This window comes from Ailuropoda melanoleuca, chromosome 3 (genome assembly GCF_002007445.2).
Source record: "Ailuropoda melanoleuca isolate Jingjing chromosome 3, ASM200744v2, whole genome shotgun sequence".
Classification (NCBI taxonomy): domain Eukaryota; kingdom Metazoa; phylum Chordata; class Mammalia; order Carnivora; family Ursidae; genus Ailuropoda; species Ailuropoda melanoleuca.
Window position 1 is genome coordinate 140,552,367 of NC_048220.1, and position 25,930 is coordinate 140,578,296.

Consider the following 25,930-nt stretch of genomic DNA (forward strand, 5'->3'; position numbering starts at 1 on the left):
TATGATTTGTTTTTTGAGGAATTAGACTTGAGTTGAAAAAAAGGAAAGGAAAATTTGATCAAGGAAAATTTGTTGCTTTAACTAGAAAACATGTGCAGCTTTGTGACCATGTGAGGCTGAAACACTGAGATATGTCTGCAGTCTGTAGAAGTCCCCTACAATGTCCCTGGGTGCTGCAGTCGGTTAAGCGACTGACTCGGCTCAGGCCCTGATCTCAGGGTTATGAGATCTAGCCCAGTGTCGGGCTCCATGCTCAACGCAGTCTGATTGAGATTCTCTCTTCCTCTGCCCCTCCTGCTCAAGCACTCTCAATCTCTAGAATAAATAAAAAAAAAAAAAAAGAAGAAGAACCCTGAGTTAAGACCAGTAGAAGTTGGTTTTCATACTTTTAGAACAGATAGGAGGTTTTAGAGGCCTCCATTTTCATGTATATGTGCCAATAATTAAAAAAATCCAATAATTAGTTGTCCAAGTACTCAAATACATTTATGGGATTTTAAAATAATAATAAAAAAATCCACCCTTAGTATTGAAAGTGACCTCTAAGATTAATTTCAGGGTAGAAGCGTCATTTAGGTCCTCATTGATATGATCACTTAATTAATTTTTAAAATCTGACCTCGTCTTTAGCAAAAGAACACTGTTTCAACATGAAAAATAGTGGCCTTGACTTGTCCTTGATAAATTGGGTCTTTAAAGGCAATCTTCACAAGAAGTTGCTGCTTTTTGAGTTAAACAATAGTTTTTTTCTTTCATTTAGAAATTTCATTGATTATACAATGTTGGCATTTTTTTTAAATGCTTGTGGGCAGCATTAATTATTTCTGAATGGACCGGATAAGAGCCAGTTGTCTTGGTCTTTGTTAAATTGCTGACCTGTGATTATTTGCCCAGAGCTTATCTTCAGGAATCTCTGACTTTCAAAGGAGGGTCCTTAACCTGCACCTGTGGCTTCCTCAGATTCCTTCCTGGCCTTGGGCACAGAGCATGCTGGGAGCAGGAGGGCGTGGGCTCTGTGCCAGCTCATCGTGCCCTGGCTGGGCTCTGACCTCTCACTTAGTTTTAGTGACAGAGCCTTTGACATCTTCTCTCTTGAGTGCTGTTCCAGTCTTTTCTCCAGTGTCTGAGTTTTTTCCGGCCTCCTCTGACATATTCCCCTCCCAGGAATCAGGGGACTGACTGTTCAAGTGCCCCGTGGTTGGTCCTGCTCTGTAGCCAGACACTGACCTGTTGCCCCCCCTCCACACCGGCCCCAGTCCTCTGTCTTCTGCTGTGTGATTGGGACCCTCGCCGTGGCATTCATGGTTGGACGATGTATCACTGGTGTTAGGTTTAGGCTGTTTCTCAAATATTCAGATCCTAGTTATGGAAAAACAGTGAATTTTGTTAAGACTCATAATTTGCCTTCTGTGTGTGTAAGAGCTGGCTGGGGTGCCACAATGATCACAAACTAAACCCACGAAAGATTCAGGGAGCCACACTGGAAAGTCAGCGTGGAAGCCAGCAAGCGGAAGGGCCTGGAAGCTTCCCATTAGTGTGGGACCCATCATCTCAGAAGTATTACAGTGGAGCCTGTTTCCCTGCACAGGAACATTTGAAAACACGTGTCACACCTGCCTGGTGGGTCCAGCTGGGGCTGTCCTGCCCCTCGGATATTTGGTTCCTTATTTCAGATCCTACTTTCATGCCTTTAGACATCCACAGTTTTCCCCATAATTTCTGTTGAGTAATCTCTGGTCTTAGGCTCACAGAGTCCTGTCTGTGTTCAGGTGGGATATGTTTCTTATGCACTATCAGCACATCTTGAATGATAGGGAGGTTGCTGCCTGGTGGGGAAGGATGGATGGATCTTCCTAAGAGAAGGCGCAGAATATGGAAAACTTAGGGGGCGTTTGAAAGATGAGAAATTTAAATTCTCTGGGGTTGTGGGTGGAGAGATAGGAGATGGAGCTGAAAGATAGGATGTATCACATTGAAAATTTTATCCTAACAAATGAATTCAGGATTTCAGATGCATGGGCAGATTTGAGCCAAAGGGGAGCAGATACAGCTCAGTTTTGAATATCCTGTATTCCAGTTGCGTGTGGGCAGTCTGGTAGTTGGAAATCCCTTTTAGAAGCTGCAGAGAGAGGTTTGGGTCAGTAATAGAGACCTCGGCTCAGGTTTGAAGCCATAAGAATGGATAAAGTCCTGCCTAAAGAAAGCACGTGAAAATTGTAGCTGGCAAAGAGCTTGGAGCATCAGCCCCTTGTTCATAATTAGTAGAATTGGAGGAATGACAAAATCATTTTCTTGTTCCATTGAGGAGAGAGCTCTCCTTTCTCTTTTAAATTAATGTTGGAAAAGTATAAAAGTGCTTAGCATAGATTTTTCTCAGTCATCCCAACTCATACTAATGGGACCAGACGCCGTGTAAATTTCACCACTGGGGTGACAGGCTGATTTAGACTCTGTGTTCCCGGCTGGTGACTGTCAGGGAAGGGCTGCTGGCTCTGCCAAGTGGGTGGCTGTTTTGTAACTTAGATACAATAAATCCAAGGCAAGTAATTTCCTACTAGGAACTTGAATTGCCTCCTTAGCGGAATGATGAGAGTTAGATGTAAGTGGTGTGGTCAGATGAGAGCTTCAAGAGGACGCCCAGAGGACTCGCTTGATTGTTCTCATTTTAATTGTGATACTGTTTTTATTTTCAGGAAACACCAGTGATAAACTTCCTAGAAGCATCAGCTTTTGATTTTGCATAAAGGGGTGTTTGGTTTGGTTTTTTGTAAGGCGGTAGAGTGTTTGGGAACTGAGATAGCATCTGCCCTCCAGCTTCGGGTGTGGAGAGGACTGACAGAGTCAGCAGCCTGCTTTTTTTAGACAGAACTTGAGTAGGGTTTATAATCCATAAGCCTGAAGTAGCAATAAAATAATAATAGTGGGCCCTTCCATGTGCTGTGTGCCAGGCACCGGCCCAGCCCTCTGCATAGAGAAGCTCACTGTGTGGCCACCAGCCTAGGAGCTGGACCCCAGGGCAAAGGAGACACAGAGGTGTGACCGGCCTGCTCTTGGCCAAATGGCCTGTAAGTGTTGGAGCAAGGAGTATAACCTGGCCCATTGGGCTCCAGAGTCCACATTCTGAACCCTGGGCTATGCTTGAGCACCTACTGTATACCAGACACTGTTTCAGTGCCAGCGAGATCACGATCAACAAGCCAGGTTACATCCCCCAAGCCCTGCCTCCCTGGAACTTCTATACCAAGGGCAAGGATGTGGGAATATGGCTTAAAGTAATACTTTGGGATAAAAGAATGTTACATGCAATTTATATGAAGATGCTTAAACAGAGTAACATATTCCTTTTTTTTTGGGGGGGGAAGCCATTAGTTGAAGCTGATAAATTGAGTTGATTAAAATCTCCATTTAAAGCATGTAGTAACCACAAAGAACTGTTTTCCCCTTTTAATTCCCTTTTACTTATATAAAGGCAATGCTGAGCTCCCAGTGCCAAAACCAGTTTAATTCATTTACCCAATTAAGAGTTAAAAGAAAGAACTTTCATAACATATTAGCTATCTGCTACTTTGGGATAATGACCAGCTGAATTGATGAACTTTATATAATGATCTGTTGCTATGGCAACATGCTGCCCAGGGAGTGGAAGAGGGCATTTCATCATTACCTCACTGATAATGCTTGGAACATTAACAGATGCAAATACAAAAGGTTTCCTTTTACTCTACAGTAACTCTGGGTTGATGAGACAAACACTAAAAATGCCTCTTGGATACAGCGGTAGAGAATCAAAGAATCAAATGCACAACTGGAAAGAAAATAATTTAGCTTCCCCGGTTTGTGGTCTTGGTGTCCACAGTGAGTCTCCAGCCAGGTCACAGGAAACCATTGTCAGAATTTTCCATGTGTCCATTTCATGGGTTTAATTTCTGTACTGGATTCAGCACTGGGTAAGCTCAGTAATAAATACTCCTAAAATATAATGAAACATAGAAACATAACAAGAGGAGAATGGAGTCAAGATTATGTTTCACCATCCAATGCTTTGCAATAATCTCTGCATCTTTATCCACATTTTTCTGAACCAACCTTTTCTTTGCTTCTTAAGACTTTTTTATAAGACACAAAATTATATATATATATATATATATACACACACACACACACATATATATGAATGAATATATACATACTATATATAGTCTGTTACAACTCCACCCTCTAAGTTTTTTATTGCACCTTAGAGGAAATATACATTTATTGCATGCTTCGGAAGTGCTTCCAGCTGCTGTTCTTCAGAAGAATCAATTTTTCTCGGTCTTTTCTCATTGTTCGGGGTTTCTCAAGTTCATCGAATTAAAGCCACTGCACACATAGAACATAAGGAATTTTAAGTATTGTTTAATTGTTTCATTGTCCAGGCTTTTAGGAATTGCAGGAGGCTGTCTGATCATATGCAAGTATGAAAATTCGAAAAGTATCATTTTTAATCACAGCAATAGTAACTGTTATATTGAGCTGACCGTTTTCATTTTTCCTTCCCTTTCTCGTTTTTTCCTTCCCTCTCTCCCTCCCTTCTTCCTTCCTGCCGTCTTTCCAAAAAGAAAAAAAAAATAAAATATTTGTTTTCTTAAACTTCTAAAATTTTGGTGAGACTAAAATTCTAGAAATCCTCCAAAAAGAAATTCATTATAATCAGCGACCTTTTCCTCAGATACCTGAAAGTTCATTCTTGAGTGCTCATTCAGTTTTCTCTGATGTTCCCCCAAAGAGCAGCAGAGCCATTAGCATAAAGGTCTTGAGCAACAGCACCATCTCTATGAATTATTTTATAATGCTTATCAAAATGCATCCATTTTTCACAATGTTACATGTCCTGCATCATCTCCTGCTGCTTTACTAGCTCAGGAGCATCTGTATAAGGGATTAACTGACAAATGACAGTATTTGAATATACTAGGCTGTTACTAATATGAATCTTACATTGTGATCATACAAGGTAAGAAAAAAAATGGAGTCAAATCTATAATTTATACTGTCTTTGCTTTTGAATTTGAGCCATGATATCTTAAAGAAACACGGAACAATAATTCATGGTCTCATTTTGAAATTGCTTGATGGCTGACAAAATCTGTTTTTTTGTATTTCCTATTCTTTTATTTTTTAAGATTTTTATTTTTTATTTATTTGACAGAGAGAGAGAAAGACAGCGAGAGTGGGAACACAAGCGGGGGCGTGGGAGAGGAAGAAGCAGGCTCCCAGGGGAGCAGGGAGCCCAACGCGGGGCTCGATCCCAGGACTCTGGGATCACACCCTGAGCCGAAGGCAGACGCTTAACGACTGAGCCACCCAGGCGCCCCCCGTATTTCCTATTCTTGACATGGTGTCCATGTGCTAGCTTGCTAGAGCACCATCACAGAGATCACAGGTTCCAGAGACTAGGTGGGTTAAACAACAGAAACGTACTTCCCACTTACTTCTGGAGGTAGAAGTCCAAGGTCAAGGTGTTAGCAAAGTTTTTTTTTTTTTCTGAAGCCCCTCCCTTTGGTATGCAGATGGCCATCATCCTGATGTGTCCCCACATGGGGGTGCACCTGTCTGCATCCTAATTTTCTCTTCTTGTAAGGACACCAGTCATATGGGTAAGGGACCACCCATATGATCTTGTTTTGTGTTCATTACTTAATGGCCCTATCTCCAAATACAGTCACATTCTGAGATACTAGGAATTAGGACTTCAACATGAATTTTGAGGGTACACATTTTAGCCCATAATACTCCCTATCTTATTATAAGGCTTATTTTCATAACAAATGAGAGATTGTTATACTTAGCCATCTCTATCAAGATGCAAAATTGAATCTCATTAAAACAATTCAGTCCATATTAGTAAGCAAAGTGGAAACTGAAAATTAGAAAAATATCAGCTATTCACCTCCAAAGTTAAAAATATGGCGAATTTTCAACCAGTAATAACTGAATGATGTATAATAGAGTTTACATTACATAGAGCTAACATTACATACAGCAGATGCTGGTTTAAGGGTCTTATTTTTATTGTAAGCTTTTTTGTTTAAATATCTTTGGGGGTACCTCAGTGGCTAAGTCGGTTAAGCATCCAACTCTTGATCTCAGCTTCTCAGCTCAGGTCTTGATCTCAGGGTTGTGAGTTTAGGCCCTGTGTTTGGCTCCACCTTGGCCTTGGAGCCTGCCAAAAAATTAATTAGTTAATTAATTAAAAAAATAAATATCTTTTCTCCCCTTAAGTCCTCTTATTTTAAAGATAGCACTGAAATAGGAAGCATTTTTTTTCATCAGATTATTCTGTTGTTTGCTTCCTGAGCTCTTGGAAGTGAAAGCCCCAAGCCTGATAGAGAAGTCAGGTCACTTCTGGGCCTGGCACCACTTATACATACTTACCTGTCTAGTGAATTCTATGGTAAGATAAGCACATGTCCATCAATCATAGCTTCATCTTTGTCTTGATGAACAACTATTGCTCTATACATCCTTTATCAGTCCCTCTGATCTTTCAGGAACTCATGAGCACTATTATGAGGATTGCGTATTACCTCTTCCATACTTTTAAAAAATAAATTACCAGCACTTGATTGTTAAGAAGAGGTGAGAAGAGGATCTAAATTCTGGCCCAAGAGTGTGAACTTTGGCACTCATTTAACTTTTCTGGGTTTTGCTTTTTTTTGCCAGCAAAATCCAAAACAATGTTGTACCTCCCCTCCATCTCTAATGTCCTGTGACCATTTGGAATTTTCATTCAGAAAACATAGTGATGATAGACCATTTGCAATTAGAGGTGAACCTTCCAATAGGATCTATCATATTGTCCCCATGGACTTGTCTTGATGGATTCAGAAAATGAACTGAATTAGGAAAGAAAAGGTGGTCTGTATTTTCCTATTTATACAGCAAGCTATACACCTGTACTTCTCTTTCCTTGTTAGCATAATTTTGGTTACTTTATTTTTTCTTCTTTTTAACGGTAACATGTTGATTGTTCACACTGAGGATGGTAAAAGATCATGTCACCCTAACCCTTTCTGTTTGGGAGGTGTTCAGGATCATTCGTTTTCTCAGAAAAGTGATACTTTTCTCAGAAACTACCATTCACAGAAGAATAGGGACTAGCTTGAGCTCTACTTAAAAGGAAAACTCTACAGAGCAGACAAAGAACAGGAAGGAACCTTCTCTAATAGTTATGATTGCTTTGTGGCAATCCATAAGTTTCTGAAATGATCTGACAATGATTGAATTCTCTCTCACAGGACATCTGTCACTTGCCTGTAGGCAGACTGTCAGAGGACGATGCCAAATGGGGAGATGAGGAGTGTGGGCCAGGCTTAGTCCCAAGGCTGCACTCACTAGCTAGATAATCATGAGCTCTTAGTTAACCTTGAGGGACCTGGGTTATTTTTCCTGCAGTAGGAAACAATTGGACTAGTGCACTGGTACGGAGGGGAACACTTTATTCAAGAGAAATCATATGGCAAGTTTTAAAATGTGTAATGCAGTCCAATGAAGCTTGTCATGTTCCTGGTGAAGTGAACCCTCATGAACTTACTGCCTGTGTTTTGTGGAGGCAGGTGGACAGCTGGCTCTCCAGGGCAGCACCAAGGACAGCTCTGTGCATCTCCAGGCTGTCCAATACTATAGCTGTAGCCTCAGGGGGCTACTAGACACCTCAAGTGTGGCTAGTCTGAATTGAAACTGGATTTCCAAGACTTAGTATTAAAAGAAAAAGAAAATATCTCAATATTATATTAATTACATATGATAATTTTACATCTTATAATATTTTGGGTACATTGGGTGAAATAAAAATAGATAATAAAAATTAATTCACCTGTTTCCCTGTTTGCTTTTTCTTTTTTAATGTAGATGCTAGAAAAATTTAAAATTCCATGGATTGTAATATATTTCCATTGGATGGTGCTGGTCCAGACAAACTCTGTCAGCCCCCACCAGCAGGCATAAGTGCTCTCAAAGGTTTTGTGGATTTTAATCATTGTTGCTGCTTCCCCACGTGCCATGAGCAAATCATCCTGTCCCCCAGGAAATGCACTAGGAATTGGTCCTGGAAGCTCTCTTTACTGCCACACCCTACTCTAAGAGTGGTTTTTTGTTTTTTTGACTGAAACCAAAATACTTGTTAATTTCCTGCTAAAAAACACCTTTCTTTTTGCTCATTTTTGTTCTCATTTTATTTACTCTTCCCATGGTGTGCTCAGTAGCTCATCTGCTGTGGGACATTTTCTTGTAGGGTAGAGGTTGGGGGGGCAAGATTCAGGGTTTCATGGATCATTTCTTGTGGCTGTCATTTTGGGGGGAATTTCTTTATATACTTTTCAAGTGACACTTTAGTCTTTTGATAAATTTTACATACATATTTTCCCCCAGCAGTCCCTCATTCATTTTAAAATTGAATTGATTACTCCTTCATGTGATGATGTTCCAACTTTTAAACCGTTTTATTTGCCACCTTTGCTTTGTCCTCTGGTAATTTTCCTAAGGCTCAGAATATTGAGGTTGAAATGACTTTCTCTGTGATTATCATAATCCAGCTTTACCTCTGCGTTTTCTACCTGCCATCTGAGTCTTGTCTTCCGTGACTTCATTAGTCACCAACAAAAGTCAATATCAAGAACTGTTTGGATGTGCATTCTGATGACTTATGCCCCGGAGAGTTCTCTTACCACTGGCAAGCATGTTAGTGAAGCCCTTTGTGTGAGTTCTGGTCTGGTGACGGTGCCTTGCATGGTCCTTGTTTCTTGGGGTAGTTGTCTCTTTCGTTTTTCTCAGAAATACCACTTTCTAAGTGTCTGTACAGCTTCTGCCCATCTGCAGGCATGTATTTGAATTTGGCTCTGCATGCCTCACTAGACAGACGGCGTGCAGGAGCTGGGACGTCCGTCATTGTGTTTGCCCGACTCTGTCTGCATCTGCGTGGTACATAGGAGAGGTGAGTGTGGTCCCGGTGACCAGGGGACCACATGCCTTCTGAAGCAGGTGCCCACTGTGCGTGTCCTCCGCGTGGGCAACAGATGGCAGCTCCCCTTGGATCAGAGTGTCGATTTCCTTCTTGTTACCTCCCAACTGCTTAAGTATTATGACTCTTAGCCGAGTTCATGGAATGAACAGGGAATGCCAACAATTTCTGCAAAACTACCTCTTCCTATGCACGGCACTGCTCCCTCAACAGTAGCTTTTGAATTAACGTTTACTTTGGAATTCCTTGTTACCATCTTTGATCCCCATTCATTAGCACTGAAGTGAACACCAATTTCATGTCTGGATCCCTTACAGGAAAGTGCAGCTTATCAGAAAGATTTCTCAATTCTTCTGCTCTCTGAAACTCAACTTTCTCATCTATGAAGTGAGAATAATTGCACATGTACACTTGACCCTTGGATAACAGTGGGCTAAGGGTGCCCACACTCTGCACATTTGCAAACTTGTGTATGACTTTTGACTTCCCACAAACTTAACTACTTAGAGCCTGCCGTTGCCTGGAAGCCTTACCGATGACCTAGACAACCATTAACACATATTGTATTCTTATAATAAAGTAAGTTGGAGAAAAGAAAATGTTGTTAAAAAAATCATAAGCGGGGCACCTGGATGGCTCATTCAGTTAAGCGTCTGCCTTCAGCTCAGGTCATGATCCTGGGGTCCTGGGATCGAGTCCCAGATCAGGCTCCCTGCTCAGTGGAGAGCCTGTTTCTTCTGCTCCCTCTGCCACTCCCCCTGCCTATGCTCTCTTGCTCCCTCTCTCTGCCAAGTAAATAAATAACATCTTAAAAAAAATCATAAGGGAGAGAAAATAAATTTACAGTATTGCACTGTAGTTATTGAAAAAAATTCACATGTAATTGAAACTACTCAGTTCAAACCCATGCTAATCAAGGGTCAGCTGAATTTGCTACATCTTAACTAGCTTGCTGAGATGATCAGATGAAATGTGGGTGTATTAGGGTTGCCAGATTTAGCAAATAAAATATAGGATGTCAAATTAAATTTCAGCTTCAGATAAATATTAATACTACTCACTAGGACATACTACTATTAAAAAAATTCACGATTTATCTAAAATTTAAATTTAAGTGGACAGCCTTTATTTAATCTGGTAACCCCCTAGGGTATAAACATATTGCTTGTCCTGCTGAAATAAGGCCAGTATAAGTTACTCAGTACAACAGAGAATGAAATGTCCATGTGATTACAACTATTCATGTCTTTCAAATAACAACCATACTATCAGCTTTGATCAGTCTTAAAAATCTTGCAGTATCTCTGTCTCTTCCACAGCGCACCTGGTTTTCAATTGGAGAGATAAGCTACAAAAATATGAGTCTCACATTTGCGTCCACGACAGACTTAGTAGTTGACACTTTGAAGACAAAGCAGCTGTTAGGCGAGTTTGTACTGAAGCTGCCCCAGTCTCGTGTGTCTGCTGTTAGCTCCTGGGGGACCTGAAACACAGTTGACAGAAAGTGCCAAACTCTTCTCTTCTTGCTAATCATCAGAATTTTAAAGAACGATTGAGAAAGATGTATGTAGTTCTTCTGTTACAATAAAACAAAACAAAACAAATGGAAACTAATCTTGAAAGGCCCTGAGCAGACAAAACTAGGTTAGTCATACAAATGGAAAGTAATCTGCTTCTTCTGCAAGGCTGACTTGTCCTGGGTCATTTCTTGCTCATCCCTCTGAAAATCATAGGAAAAACTTGAGCTGTGTCCCAAGGTTGATGTGAGGCAACCACTAACGAATTGCCTTTTATTTAAGAAAATTCTAGTATTATAACCAATCACCATGAAGAATAAAGTCACTGGCTTCCCGTGACATAAGCTGCTCTAAAACATCATATCCCTGAGCCTCCTTCCACGTAATGGTCCGAGTGCTCTCGGTTGCACACTGTCCTTTTGGTGTGTGCACAGTGAACGTTTGCTAATTGCTACATCGATGAATCATTGGTTTTACTTCTGTTATTTCTGAATTTTTGACACTGGCGTCTTTTGTTCTGTTTTCCCTCTGCAACTCACTTTGAGTAGAGTATTGAATTTTTAGTGTATGGGAAGTATATATGGTTTTATTTTTAATGGCAAATGTTCAGAGTTAATATTTTATCAGATGAAACCAATTAGAATGATCTCAGCCGCGGCTGTGTAGTGTATGACACTTTGAGCTGAAATCCATGCATAGTAGGGAAGCGACATGTCTTGTTTTACCTTCACATCGACTCATGACATACCTCTCGTTGAAGACCATGATGGGAAGGATATTAACCAGGACGTTTTCTAGCAAATGCACAGATGATAATGACGTTCCTGTTCCCATTCCTTCTTTTTCCCTTTTTGTTCCTCACTGGTCGGTGAGTCTCTCACCCAGTGTGTGTTTATTAATCTCTAGAGGCAGTAGCAACGGCCACCGTGCATACATCAGAGCGCAGGACTGACATAGTGTCTGCCCCCTGGCTCTTCAGGTCAAGCATAGAAGCCACAAAACAAGTAAATGAGTAATTAAACTCTGATAAATGTTATAAAGCAGAAACAACAACAAAAAGTTAAGCGCTTTCTGGGACCGACCAGGGTCCTACTGTTTTTTTGAACGAAATCGATGTTTGCCCACTCATCTCTTTTATGGGCAGGCTCTGCTTTTCTGCCACAGAAAGAGACGAATGCCTTTGCCAGATCCTAGTTCCAGAGAAAGTGTTTCAACCAGACGTCGAGTAACTGGGAGAAAACATTCCACTGGAACTTGAGGGAGCATAAAAGGTCAATTGGCCACCTCCCAAGCCAGTGGTGGCTGGTGGGGATTCTAGAATCCCTGATTAAACTGCTTAAAATAGTGGTGTCATGTTAGTGTCGTGGGATTCAGAAATGTCATTCCTTCAACCCGTCCCTTCTCTTTTCTGAAACGCAGGATTACTCGGGCTTTATTTTTCTTTGTTTTAATGTACTTCAAGGAGAAATAGATTCCTTGGAATTCCAAGGGTATTTCGTAGTTCAAAATGTATCTGTTTGTAGCAAAACTTGGTGACAGGATAGAAGTGTCAGGTGATGCTGTGCAATCATATTGCAATGGTTAAATGTATCAGATCAGCATGTGTGTGCCTTAAACTTACACAGTGTTCCATGCCTCAGTAAAAAAAAAAATTTGGAATACAACTATGATGCTCAATCATTCACTTAAAAAATGAAAAGAAGCCTGAGTGGCTCAGTCGGTTAAGCATCTGCCTTTGGCTCGGGTCATGATTCCAGGGTCCTGGGATTGAGCCCTGGATCAGTCTCCCTGCCCGGGGGCGGGGGGAGCTGCTTCTCCCTCTCCCTCTGCAGCTCCCCCTGCTTATGCTCTCTCAAGTGCTCTCTCTCTCTCAGATAAATAAATAAAATCTTTTAAAAATATTATTAAAAAATGGAAGTAAGTGGCTCTGAAAATGAGAAGAACAAGACCTAATTGGGCTCCCAAGAGAGGGCTTCCTCTGCAGGCAGAGAGGGAGGGCAAAAGAGGAACGGTGAAAGAATGCCCTGACCTGGGCATCACAGATGCCCCGGGAGGAAGTGTCTACCTGAGGTTGTGTGCAGGGGCACAGAGGAGACCCCCCAGTTGTCAAAGCAAGGACACAAGGACAGCAGTCAGAGCAAAGTGGCTGGGCGGCCCCTTCAGGCAAAGAGCCTATATGTGCTGGGGCCCCTCCCGAGCTCTCAGAGCTGCAGGTGCCCCTGTAACTACCGCACAGAGAGGCGGAGGTGGGAGGGAGCCCTCGGGTGACTTGGGACCATGGTGGCATCTCATGTAGAGGGTCTGCCCCATGGCCACGTGTGGGTCCTGATGCTCACTTCAGACACAGGAGAGTAGAACGAGTCTTCTGGAGGCATCCAGGCAAGGAAGGTATTCCAAGGCAGGGGCCGGAAAAGGAAAAGCTTCACTGAAACAGAGGCTCCTACAAGGTCACCTCGGGTCTGCATGGGCTGGTCCTGGTGCCAAAGGCAGGGGGAGCTTCGAGAGGCTCCTCTCATGACCAGTCACTGCAGAGAGGGGAGTCCCAGCAGAGACTCAGATGGTGGACGAGCACATGAATCCAAGCTGAATTCTGTTGTCTGAAATGCTAAGCCCACAGTTGTGTTCCATCCAGTCTGCTGGAAAGCAGTACACGGCATGCGCAAGGATGTGTTGCAATGTTTTGATCAATGCTGGCTTTCTTTTAAATCAGGCGATTAAATATCTTTTAAAATCTGTTTTTCCCTTCAGTTGCTTAACAATTTGACATGCTTGTAAGCATGTTGACAGTTGAACTAGTATTCATTTGGGTAGGTTTCTCAGACTAGCAATCCATCAGCATATAAATAATAAACATCAAGGTCTTTGTTCAACTGTTGAAGAGCATTTTGTTCTGTACCCCATATTTCCCATGAATATAGTGTGCCAGTAGTTCAAAGATGATGATTTTCCTGCTGGACTCACATCTGCTCTCCCCCTGCCCTGCCCCCACCCCCATCCCTGCTTTGTTTGAAAATGTCCTTATTTCATCGCAAGGGTCTCTCACTTAAGCCGTCATGCGAGCCTTGCTGCCCACTGAGTGGTGGCAGTTCCTGGCTCCCCCTCCTGTCCTCTCGCTCAGACAATGACTTCTGTTGTCACAGTGTCCCTAAGGGTGACCAGGGCTCTGTGCGTGGCACTGCTCCACAGGAAGGCTGGCACTTCCGTCTGCTGGCTGGGGACCTCCTCTCAGGGTGTTGTGCCTGAGACATCTGCACTGAAGTCACCTTCCCTGAAGCTCCCATCTTGTCCCCGTCATGGCTTGGTGCTTGCCTGTTTGTTGATGCTTGGCTCTCTGCAGGGCAGGAAGACCCCCGAATCACTGAACTTGAATTACCCACCAGCTGGGATCTGTGGTCACCAAGTCCAAATTAGGTTGGCTTTTGTAGTGAAGACATACAAATTTTCTTGCACGCTTAAATCTGTGAGGTGTTCATTTGTTAGAATGTCTGCTGCCTGCCGTATAGGCTCTCTCTCTCTCTCTCTCTCTCTCTCACACACACACACACACACACACACTTGCGCACACACATACACTTTCCTCAAAGACAAGCACTACGTTTTTCATCTTCCCAACATATAGCATAATTCTGTTTATGCTTGAAGTGTCTCAAAAGTAACACATTTACCCAGCCAGCAGACGGAAGTGGCAGCTTCCATTTACTAATACTGGTTTCCTAATACTGCATACATTATTATGAAGTCAATTCATAATCAGTAAGTATTCACTGGAGATGTGGTTCAGATATACTTTTAAAAATAAATTCGGGATAATATATGTCTGTGCATGTATTTTTCTCCTGAAATGAAACATTCTGGGTCTCTGAATACTTCCATTAGGCATGGAAAGCTGAAACATGTTCCTGTCCAAAGTCTTGAGATTTATGGATTGATAGGGAGCCTCGAAGCCAAAGGTTCTTGATTTAATTCTGGTTTTGGAATGACTCCTTGGCCTCCTCTGTATTGACAGGATGAGAATTGTAGTTTTAGGACTCAGGTTTCTCAAGCGTCGATTGGAGGAGCTAGATGATGGCTTTAGGAGGCGCTCCTCCTGGGTTTGGTGTCTTGCCCTCAGTTTGTAGGTTGGCAGCAAGGGCCTCGCCCTAGTGCACTGGGGACATTAGCGTGTGTTTCAGGTGCGTCCCTGACACATGGCGTTGGCCATGCTGTGCCTCTCACTGGCTGAAGACTCTTCTCTGTGCTCTTCACAGCCAGTCTGAGGAAATGCCTAGTTCAGAGGCCATGCTTACAGCCGTGCTTATATGTAAGTGAGTACAAACACGCGGTGAGCGGAAATCCCAGGGCAGGGAGGAGACCAGCCTGGGACCAGACGTTCACCTGTATGGGAGAGAAGAATTCAGGACTTTGAGACAGAGAAGGGCATCCCAAAGAACATGCATTCGAGAGAAAGAGGAAGGAGGCATTCTAGACAGAGGAGGAAGAGAGACAGAGAAGGATGAACTTCCGAGGCACAAAGGACAAGGTGCAGCCTTCGCTGTCCTGCATGCCTGCAGGTGCCCATCATGTGGTGTCTGCCCTGGAGGGGTGGCAAAGTCAGCACCTCTTTCTGACACTAGGACTCCAAGATAGTCCGCTGATGACTCCGCCCCTCTGATGTTTTCCCTGGGATGGAGCCAAGCTGGGTACTTTGAGCCTCGGGAAGCTTTACTGAGCTCTGGGTGTCTGGACTTGGAACTGGGTGAGGCACATGGTAGCTGAGAGGTTCTCGTCTCCGGCTGCGTGCTCGCCCTGTCGCAGATGCTGGCACCTGCCCCACCTCCAGCGCTGACCATTGGACAGGCCTAGGGTAGGATTCGGGTGTCAGCAATTTTAAAAGGTCCTCGGGTGATTCTGTGTGCAGCCAGGCTGGAGAAGCATGGCTGCTTAGGGGATGAGTGGCTGGCGAGACCTGCTCACCTTATTTCCGTTTTCTTCCTTCCCTGTTGCCCTCACAGGTTATGGCACCATTAAAAAAGTGCGGGCGCCCCTGTCTCCGGATGCCAGCGGCTGTTTGCTGGAGGAGATCGAGCTCTTCCCCGAGCGGCGGGGGGAGCACATCCAGAGCCTGGAGATCCTCCACAGCCAGAGCGCCCTGTTTGTGGGCCTGCAGGAGCACGTGGCCAAGATCCTGCTGAAGAGGTGCCCGTTCTACCGCACCCGCAGGTAGGGCAACCCCGGCGGTTTATGGGGTTTATCAGGACCTTAAGATTCTTGTGAGCCCTGAATCCCAGGGTGCAGATTTTTGATGCAAAGTCATTTCCTGTGATGAGAATAACCCACCAGTATCTACAGAGGAGGAGCCACTCTATGACAACTGTAAACAGTTGTCAGGGTTAAACTCTGGTGCATGATAATACTCAGTGATAATGCTGCTATTTGGTGTTCCTGCATTAATCTGTATATCTTTACAGGAGTATGTGTAAAATTTGTACAGAGCAGACAGAAAGTAATATGAGGTGCATCCTCTCCACCCAGAGCTCATCCCCTGAGAAGGAGCGATGTGGCATCCCCTCCCTGGGGCAGTCCTCGCAGTCCTGTCCTCAGCGCCAGCTCTCTTGGGACACTGCCTCTCTTCTGAGGCTCCAGGACCCTATGGGCATGGGAAGAGGGAGGAACAAGGAAGCCCTGCAGGTGCAGGGCACCCCAAGTATCATCACCTTCCCTCACCCCTACTCAGTTCTCATTGGCCATGGGGTGTCCTCTGTGGACCACAGTGGACTTCAAAGCTCAGTTTGGGAAAGTGCAGGTCCAGGTGCTCTGGAAACTGAGTACACACTATACACTTGACCAGCACTTGAATGTTAGAATATTGCACAAGTGCTCTGACCCCCAACAAAATATTGCTCTTGGGAAAATCATAATTTCAGATGTTCTTAGGGATCTGTGATCTCAGTAACTCCATCCTCCAGTGTGGTGCATAAGGGCAGATTTGGTATAGAAATGGACTGTTTAGGTATATCACTCACAGATACCATTCACAGGTCATTTTTTCTCAAACAAGGTGCCCCACGGCCTAAGCTTTGGGGCTCAGAGACTGGCAGTCACGTGATAGACTGCACGTACTATTTCTTGACCTGGTTGGTCACTAAAGTATTTTAGACCTTACTTTCTCATCTAACACATGCGAATTGCTATAGAATCAAACAGGGATGGTGCATATAGTTTAAAATTTAAAGCAGTCTGTGAAGTGGGCATTCTCTTGTAGAAGGAAGGTTTTTACCTATGATAAAAATCATTACAATATCCCCTTCTAGATAGTTCTACATAAATGAAGTATATTATATGGTGCCTCCTTTGGTATCAGGTGATGAGGAATAATGTAAGGGACTTTCATCCTAACAATGACGCTGTGGTGAGCAGTAATAACAAAGAGTGGTATTTATCAGCAACTATCTTTTATATAACACCTTTTCCTAAAGTTGACCGATGGCTGCTTGAAATTTGTTCTGTTTGTGTTCCCTACAAGACTGACCTAGTGCAGGAATGATTCTGCCTAGTTGCTGATGGTCAGTGGGTGACAGGGAGGCTTGGGGTCTTGCCAACAAGCATGTCACAAGTTGGAATGCCCCCGGAAGGGCCCTGGTCTTCCAGCCACAGCTCAGCGAGCTCTGAGTTGTAGTGGACTTTTGGGGGCCGTGACGCAGGATAACACGCAGGAAGACACATGCCTGTGCTGTCCGTGGGGAGTTTGTGGGGCCAGCATGAGAGTTCGTGGCTTGCAAAGCAGGAGTCAATTTATCCTTCTCCTGGTGCTTTGTCTCACTGAGTCAGGGTTACAGTAGCCCAGCTCCTTGCGAGCGTGACCTGAAAAGCTAGCTCCTGCATCACATCGGAGAAGCGAGGTGTCACGGTGCCCACCTCATCTCCTGCACAGTGGCACATGGAGCCCAATCAGGAAGCCACAGGAACTGGCCGCCACCAGGCACAGAAGCCCGGAGGTGCTCAGAGTTCCCCTTTATTCCTGCAAGGAGAATGAGGCCACTTGTCTGTCTTCATCACGCTTCTGGGAGGAGAAGATTATACACTTATATCCAGAGCTGAATCTCCCTGCTATTTACTTGTCCACCCGCTCAGAGGAAAGCCTCGAGAGATTAGAACTTTATTGTAAACTGATGTACTGTGGTCTCCCGTGTCCCCACACTCAGAAAGGGTTAGACTGTGTGTGACCCTCAGGTATTCCATTTGAGGAAAGAAAATCTGAAGACTTAAACCTCAGCGTTTCTGTGGATTCTTTCCATTATGTTTCTTTGCCATCGTTTTCCTATAGAAAGACAAGAAAACCTCCCTTATTAACACGAACTGGAGAAAAGTATCCGTTTTTTAGAAAGGAATATCTACGTGACCAGATTTTTTTGATGAATTATGGGGAAAGATTTTTTTTTGACAACAGCAATTTTAATTTTTTAAAAATATGACTGAAGAAGTACACTGAATAGGAACAGGGTAACAGTTAACAACTGAGAAGTAATTTCTTTGTTAAATATACTTTCCATAGTAGAATATAAGTAATTTCATTCCTTATTAGAAAAATTGATTTTGGAAATGAGTTTGTAATGTTTAACAGGAGAAACTGAGCTTCACTAAGATACCTGTCTCCTTCCAAATCATATTCACATTTAAAAAAATAATTTTTAAGATCCATTTTTCAAAGGCCATACACAGTTTGATGTCTGTTAAGATGTTTATAAACGATAACAGTTGATACAGTCCTATGAGTTTCTTTCACATATCTGACTCTGTGCCACCTGCTACCATCATTTCCTGTCCCCACTACACCCTGAGGTCAAGTCACCCATCATCTCCATTTCTAGATGAGGAGATGATGGCTCAGATGTTTGGATCCTGCCCAAGGTCACATACCTGGTGCAACATGAAACCCGGATTCAGGGTTAGACTCTGTCTCCAAGGCCCAGGCTTTCTCTTTGGTTCACTGTGCTGTCCCTGATGTAGACATCAGCCCAGGGGTCAGGTGTCAGTGGGGATGGGGACGAGCTTCGCCATGACCCTGACCATGTGGGTCTCTGAGAGCCAGAGCTGGTGAGCCCGAGGACAGGCAGAAGTGGGGTGTGTCCACTGATGACTAGCCTGGCCTCTTCCCATTATTTCTGTTTATGATGCTTGCTACCAGGCTACACCCAACACGCCAGAAGGAGGTCTGATACCCTCTTTGTTATTCTACAGTTCTGGAAATGATCCCAGAGCCTCAGGGGAGGCTGAAAAAAATGCTTGTGTGTGCATTTCATGCTGTGCACACATTGTAACTTGCAACAAACAGCACTGTGCTTTTAACTAGACATAGCCATTTCCCTTGCAAAGTTATTTTGGAAGAACAATATTTAAAAAATAGATTTTAGTCACGTGTGACCTCAAAAAATGACTGAAAAGATTTTGTTTTAATTTTGGCATTTTTGGCATAACTATTTCATGAATAGTGTGGGAAAATTATGTGAATGGTAAGTCTAACTCATCAGAATGGGTGGTTACCTCTGGGGGTATAAAGTTCAAGACACACTTTCCCTTTCCTGGTATCTCCTTTTGTACTCCAGGACTTATTTACCATATATATGTATTTGTTTCATAAAGTAAGTTGCCATTTACTGAATTTTGAGGAACGTGGGGATCTTGACAGGCCCAGATGTCGGTACTGCATCTGACAGTGGAAGGTAGGTAAGCGGATGCCATCCCACGGACCACATCAGATGCACGTGGCACAGGGTCAGGACTCCCCAAAAGCAGCATGAGGCCTTTAAAGTGGGGAGAGATCTCTACAGAGATGCAAAGGTTGGAGTGGCCAAGACTTGCACTGCCTTAATTCCTGCCTGATGGAAATATGAATGTAAAGTCATAACCTGCCCCTTGAAGGAAAGCAGACTCTGGGCAGCAGCTGATAGAGTCCCCATCTCACTCCTTGAGGATGGAAGGAATGATCACATGATCTGGGCTATTACCCTTCCCCAGGAAATAGGGTAGCCTTCCAACTGGTCCAACTGGTTGAGGTCCTTCAGCCTCAGAAAGGGCAAATAATGATGGGAAGGCTTTTTTTTTTTTTTTTAAGATTTTGTTTATTTATGCATGAGAAACAGAGAGAGAGGGAGGAAGGCAGAGGGAGAAGCAGGCTCCCCACGGAGCAGGGAGCCCGATGTGGGACCCGATCCCAGGACCCTGGGATTGTGACCTGAGCTGAAGGCATATGCTTAACCGACTGAGCCACCGAGGCTCCCAGGAAAGCTTTTGATTCAGACTTAAAATCAGCTTATGGATTGTACAGTAATTAGATCAGTGGGTCAGCAAACTGCCTCTGTAAAGAACCAGATAGAAGATGTTTCGGGCTTCCCAGACTACGCGGTCTCTGTTGCGGCTACTCACTCCATCTTTGTAGCATGGGAGCAGCCACAGACCGTAATGAATGCGTGTGGCTGTGTGTTGGCAGGGGTTACGGAACAGATTCGTCAGGCAAAGGGACAATTCACTTTTAGGTGCAGACACTTTATTACTTAAACAGACAACAAATGTAAGAGCAAAAGTGTTAGCTGCCCATGCCCCTTGTCCCACAAGAGGACGCCAAAACACGCAGCATAGAGCTAGGGCGCCATGTTGCTGAGCAGCCGGCTCTGCTGCAGCTTAGCGGCCTCACAGCCTGTAGCTGTACCGTAGTGGGGGTGAGGGTGGAGGGCAGAAGGCCTTCCACCTCATCAGAACCTGGGAGGCGATGAGAAATGATCTCATAACAGCCTCTGGACATAGGGTGGTGGGAGGGAAATGGCCTTGTAACAGCTCCTCAGAGTCCTCCCATGCGCCATGATTGGGGAGATCTCTCAGCGTTCTGCCAAAGTTAGGTCAGCTGTGGTTAGGTCACCAGGGTGCCAGGGCAGAACATTGCCCTACAGTGTGTTTCGGTAAAACTTGAGGTGGCAGTCTGGACTTGGCCCACGGGCTCTCCCTTGCTGGCTCCTGAATTCAAATTTTATCATATATGCCTTTGAATGAATGAAGGTTACCTTCAGTCATCATAAACTCTGATTTATAAAATTAGGTGTTAAATGTATGACATTAATTATTAAATTATATGAATTGACTCTATACCTTACTATTTTCGGAATAGCATGGCATTTTCTTCTCTTCAGACACTTACATATTCTTTATTTTTTGATACCCACCACAATTATGAGGTGAGGTAAACCTCTCAGGTTATAGAGTCAACATTGTATAGATGAGGGATTGGTCTGAATCGGAGAAAGAATGTCCTGAGAATCATCAGGCCTAGAACAGAAACTAGAATTCCTTTTTTTTTTTCCACTTTGTAATAATTTTTTATTATGTTATGTTAGAAACTAGAATTCTGAGCACTGCATGCCAGGCCATGTTTCATTCAGCCCATCAGACCATGAGCCAAAATTTGGGCATTGTCTTTCCAGGTCTGTGCAGCCTCCGGTATGGTGCCCAGCCCAAGACAGGGTCAGTAAACATTTATCACATTTACAAATGGACACTACCTTTCCCCTCTCTGCTATTTCACTTCACGATCTATAAAGTAAACCTAATTCTCAGGAAACAGTAAAACTCCCTTTACAGAAAAGTGTAGTGATAGAAAACATTAGCTAAAGGATCAAATGCCGCTGGGCCTTAGGTGTTTGTTGTTTCATTTTTGCTTTATTATAAGAACTAATTGTGGAGAGAAGAAAAGCTGGAATCTGGGAGAATCATAGTCTAGATATAAAACAGAGGAGACGTGTCTTTTAAGTTTTGCTTTATAAAACTGGAAGGGAAGATGGAACCATTAAGAAAGAGATTGGCTCCATTTGTGAATGAATGTCTGGCTGTTCTTAATTCATTTAGCTTGTAATAATGTCATTTAGTTAAAGAAATTAACACTCATTAAGAAAATTAGTATGGAGATTAGGTTACTGCAGAACATTTATTGCTTGCAAGAGCAAAGTTTCAAAACGTGGAGTTAATATGTCTGCACCTTTATTAATTAACTATTGTCTACAGACAGCGTCTGCCTGATGAGAGAAGTGTAATGTATAGAGAGAAATCACAGGATCCCCATAAGGTCTTCCAGCTTCCAGCAAGACAACTTTAGCCATTTATTATGAATCACATAAACATTTGGAAGGAGTTTTGACGTATACTCCATTTACAAAGTAAATATTCTCCCTTCGAAATGAATTTAATATTTTCCAAATCTCAATGTCTTGAGTTTTTGTTTGCATTGACTTTGGATTAGCTTCTAAAGACTGTGACTTTTCCTTAGTTAATTCATTCACAATGTATTTATTGATCTTAGTATGTGCCAAGCACCAAGCGAGCCCCTGAGCGTAGGGTGACGGATGAGGCATCCCTGACCCTGTCTTCATGGGGCTGAGTCTAATGAGTAATTCTGGCATAAATAAAATCTCCTGAATATCTATTGTGGATTTGAGCCAAAGGACCTTAGAGCTACCCTAGAGTTTATCCCAAAATCAATTTATCATTAAAATCTGATCCTATACTGTGCTAGGACCTAATCTTCCAGCCTGACATCCCTGTCCAATTATTTTTTAAGCTATATTTGAATCACAACCAGTGTTCCAATTTTAAATTTCTAATAGTGAGAGAATTAATCACCAGGTTATAATATACTTATTCAATGGAGTATTCACTCTGTGGGTTATTCTGAAGCCAATAAATGATGATTATGAAGACATATGCATGATATGATAGTAACTGGAAAAAAAAAAGCAGAAAAGCAGCATGTGTAATGCCATCATTATAACTTCAAAAAATAGGATAAGACAAAGTACATTCACCAACATCTAATTACTACTATGAAAAGCACACTCTAAGAGGGGCTTGGCTGAAGTACTATTTTTTCAGTGAAATCACAAGTTAATACCTCCAGGTCTCGGGCAGGTTGGAAAATGAACAGTTGAAATGTGATGGGTAGAAGATGAACATACAAAACCTTGACTAGTAATTTAAGAAACATAAACCGTACTACTGTTTGTTCTGTAATAGGGAGAAATACAGATTTTGTGGGGTCTGAAGCTTATCTAATTTGGTGGGGGGTCTTGCTAAGGAAAAGAATGTCAAAACTATGAATACAAAATGACGAGGACCAGTCTCAGCTCCTTAACGAATGTCATGAAGTAAAGAAGTTCAAGCTTCCTTGGCTTCATGGCAGATCCGTCTTCGACAACGATAGGAACACATACTTGGATTTAGGTACACAATAAAAGCAAAGAACATTTGTGAACACCATCTTGTAGAGATCCCATGGTCTGCTTTTACAGCCATAGGATTATGGATACATTTTTTTTTCTCTTTCTTGGTCAAATATATTTTTTAAAGATTTCTTTATTTGAGAGAGAGAGCAGGAGGAAGGAGAGAAGGAGAGAATCTTCAAGCAGACTCCCCGCCAAGTGTGGAGCCCAATGCAGGGCTCGATCCCATCACCCCAAGATCCTGACCTGAGCCAAAACCAAGAGTCAGACACTTAACTGAGTCACCCAGGTGCCTCTCTTGGTCAAATACTTGAATGTCATCAGCTTATTGTAGCCGTGCAGAGCAGGGTTTCTGAGAACAAGCAAGTGCACTAAAAATATTCCATAGGTCGAATCTACTAGTATAGGCTCTCAGCTTTCTTCGGTGATGCATTAGCCAGACAACAGTTTTGGTTTCAGCTTTCTGTTCAGTTTTGTCAAAGAGCACAATATTTCTCTTTCCTACGTGGCAATCTATGCCCTAGTCACTTGGATAAAGTCAGATAATCGGTGTCATTACCAATCTTTTGTCCCTCAGTTGAGTTTGAGAAACACAACCAGAGACAGCTCACAACGTGAGGTTTTACTGTTTAGTGTCTACTGCACAAGCCTCCTGCTTTTGCACTCCCTAGTTTAAATCTGCATAGAGAGCTCCATTTGTAAGCTTGGGCTGCAGTGGTTTTCTCAGCTCCAGATCCTTGCAGCTGAGTTATCCTGGCCGGCAGCACCTTGGCTTTTATACACCAAGCTTCCCTTAAGATTTTTATTTGCAGCACGATCCAATGAATTAATGATTCTTAAAGACCCCGTGTGTCTGCAAAACTGCTTGCATATGGAAAGATCATGAGCTCTGGATTCAGGTGGATCCTAGTTAAGCCTTTACTTGGTATGTGATTATGAGCAAGCCACTCAGTATGTTACTGGGAGCACAAAGAAAAAGTACATAATGGGTCTGGCACATAAAAAGAATTCAGTAGAGGATGGTTCCTTTCCCTTCCTGCTTCAGTAGTATAGCCAGCTCACGTATGTTCTGCTGAGCTGGCATTGCTCATGAATGGTATTTCTTCACTCCTTGCATATTTCTGTTGAAGGCTTAGTTTCAAAATTTCTCTCTATCCCAAATGGAAGTTAAAATCAAACATAAGAAAGGAAAGAAAGAGAGAAAAAGAAAGAAGGAAGGAAAAGGAGGGAGGGAGGGAGGAAGGAAGGAAGGAAGGAAGAAGGAAAAGAAGGGGAGGGGAGGGAAGGGAAGGGAAAGGAAAGGAAAGTGAATGAAGAAGGAAGAAGGGAAGAAAAGAAGAAAAGGAAGGAAGTAAAAAGAAAGGGGGGGAGGAGGAGGGAAGAAAAAAAGAAAAAGAAAGGAGGAAAGCGGGAAGGGAGAAGGGGGTGAAGGAAGAAGAAAGAAATGAAGAGAGAGAGAGAAAGGAGAGAAAAGAGAAAAAAGTCAAATAGCTCTCGTATATGTGCTTTGCCTTCTTTGCTGAGGTATACTTCACATTGCCCCTGGACCAATCAGTCTGGACCTGTCAAGAATTTGCTTTTCTGCCTTTAAACCACTTCACTTTATCTGAGAGGTACAGGGCCAATCAGGCCAGACTCTGCTCCTTGTATTATATTATGTACCTGGCTTTGGTCTGTCTGGCAATAAATTTTCTGGAAGTTTGTGAGACTCTACCCTGACTGCATTCTGTCAACATGGCTCCATTCAGTTGGTGGGAGCATCTGTCAGTGGATATTGAGTAATTCCTTGTCCAGATCCCCTCATTGTTTCATATATCTAGCTATCCAAGAGAGGCTGAGATTCAGGCACTGATGAAGGGAGGTTGGACGTGGCCAGGTGTGAGGAGAGCCAAGTGCTTACCCTCCTTGCTGCTGTCTTCAGGTTGGGGAGGGCACCAGGGAATCCAAATTCAGGGTGGACGCCACCCTTGCCATAACCGTTCTGCTTTCACAGACAGAATTTCTTCCCTTGGCCTTGGCTGTGCTCTCATGGGAGGATTCTCTGGCATTTGAGCTTCATTCATGGGCAGACTGTTAAGTTGTGTGAATTATAAGGAGTAAGAGTAATATAAATGTATCCTCTGGACTTCTGTCCTCTAAAGTTTTGTGTAAGAGTTAAGATGTATTACTTGACCTCTTGTGCATTCTTGAAGTGTAACTAACAACTCTTCATGTTCTCCTTTGTCTTCTGATTCTGCTCATTAAACCCTCATCCACTCATCCACAGAAGGGTTTCCCTTGAAGAAACATGAATTGGGCAAAGAGTAATTGTGTCTTCATTTTTATCTCTGATTGGTGGGGGAGGAGAGGATACTGGACATTTCATTACCTCTATTTTGTAGAGTAGAGAACATAGAATACCAAAAGTGCAGGCTTTTCCCTCAATGAAGTGACCAGGGATTCTTTTCTTTCCTTCTTGCACGGCATTTTCTGGTCCTCACTCGCAGTAATTACTTCAACATCCCTGAGCTGAGAATGGTTCGTGTTGAGTCACTGGTATTCCCAGTGTCCTCTTTGTCCCGGGTTTGGTCCCTGAGAACAAAACTGCCTTCCTTGGAGAGCTTCATTCTGGGGGCAGACTTGGCCTCTTCAGAAAGCAATTGTTTGTTAAAAGATGAATTTCACAATGATTGAGATTCACCGGGAGGGCGAGAGAAACAGCTCCGGGTTGTGGGCATGATGAGTGGGGAAAGTGGGATGGTCTGTGTCATGTCAGAAAATAAAGCTGATGTCCCAAGTTGAGCACAATTGTTAGATTCCAGAGAGCACTTTTGTTTTGCTTATTTCCAATACTCTCTACTCTTTTAACTCTTTCTTTTTAACTATCGATTTTCCCAAAATACTTCATTATAACGTGTGTCAGTCTTGTTCAGTTTTAAAACAGATTTCTCAGGAAAATTTGAGTGTTATAGCCACCTAATAAGATTTTAATGAAAAACCATTCTCTTAGTATTACTGGCAATACATATCAAATATTCGATTGAATATTAAAAGTAAACTTTAATGTAAAAAATCCTCATTATATTTAATCAATGTCATTTAATGATAAGCTAGTAGTGAATAGTCTTTAATGTATTAAAACTTAGCGACTAATTGATGTTCTAGATCACTAATTTCATCTACAAATTGTAATA

The 25,930-nt window shown here is 42.9% G+C and overlaps 1 protein-coding gene across 8 annotated transcripts in view; it reads left to right on the forward strand.

Annotated features, from left to right (window-relative positions):
• The window catches only part of SEMA5A (semaphorin 5A), a 498,547-nt gene that overhangs the window by 373,428 nt on the left and 99,189 nt on the right, over positions 1-25,930 (forward strand). For all 8 annotated transcript variants that reach the window (XR_004624352.1, XM_034657090.1, XM_034657091.1 and 5 more), the window contains one exon: positions 15,510-15,717. Coding sequence is in view for 7 of the 8 variants with exons in the window: in XM_034657090.1 (XP_034512981.1) it covers positions 15,510-15,717 (208 nt within the window). In the remaining variant the exon portion in view is untranslated. The remainder of the gene's footprint in view (positions 1-15,509; positions 15,718-25,930) is intronic.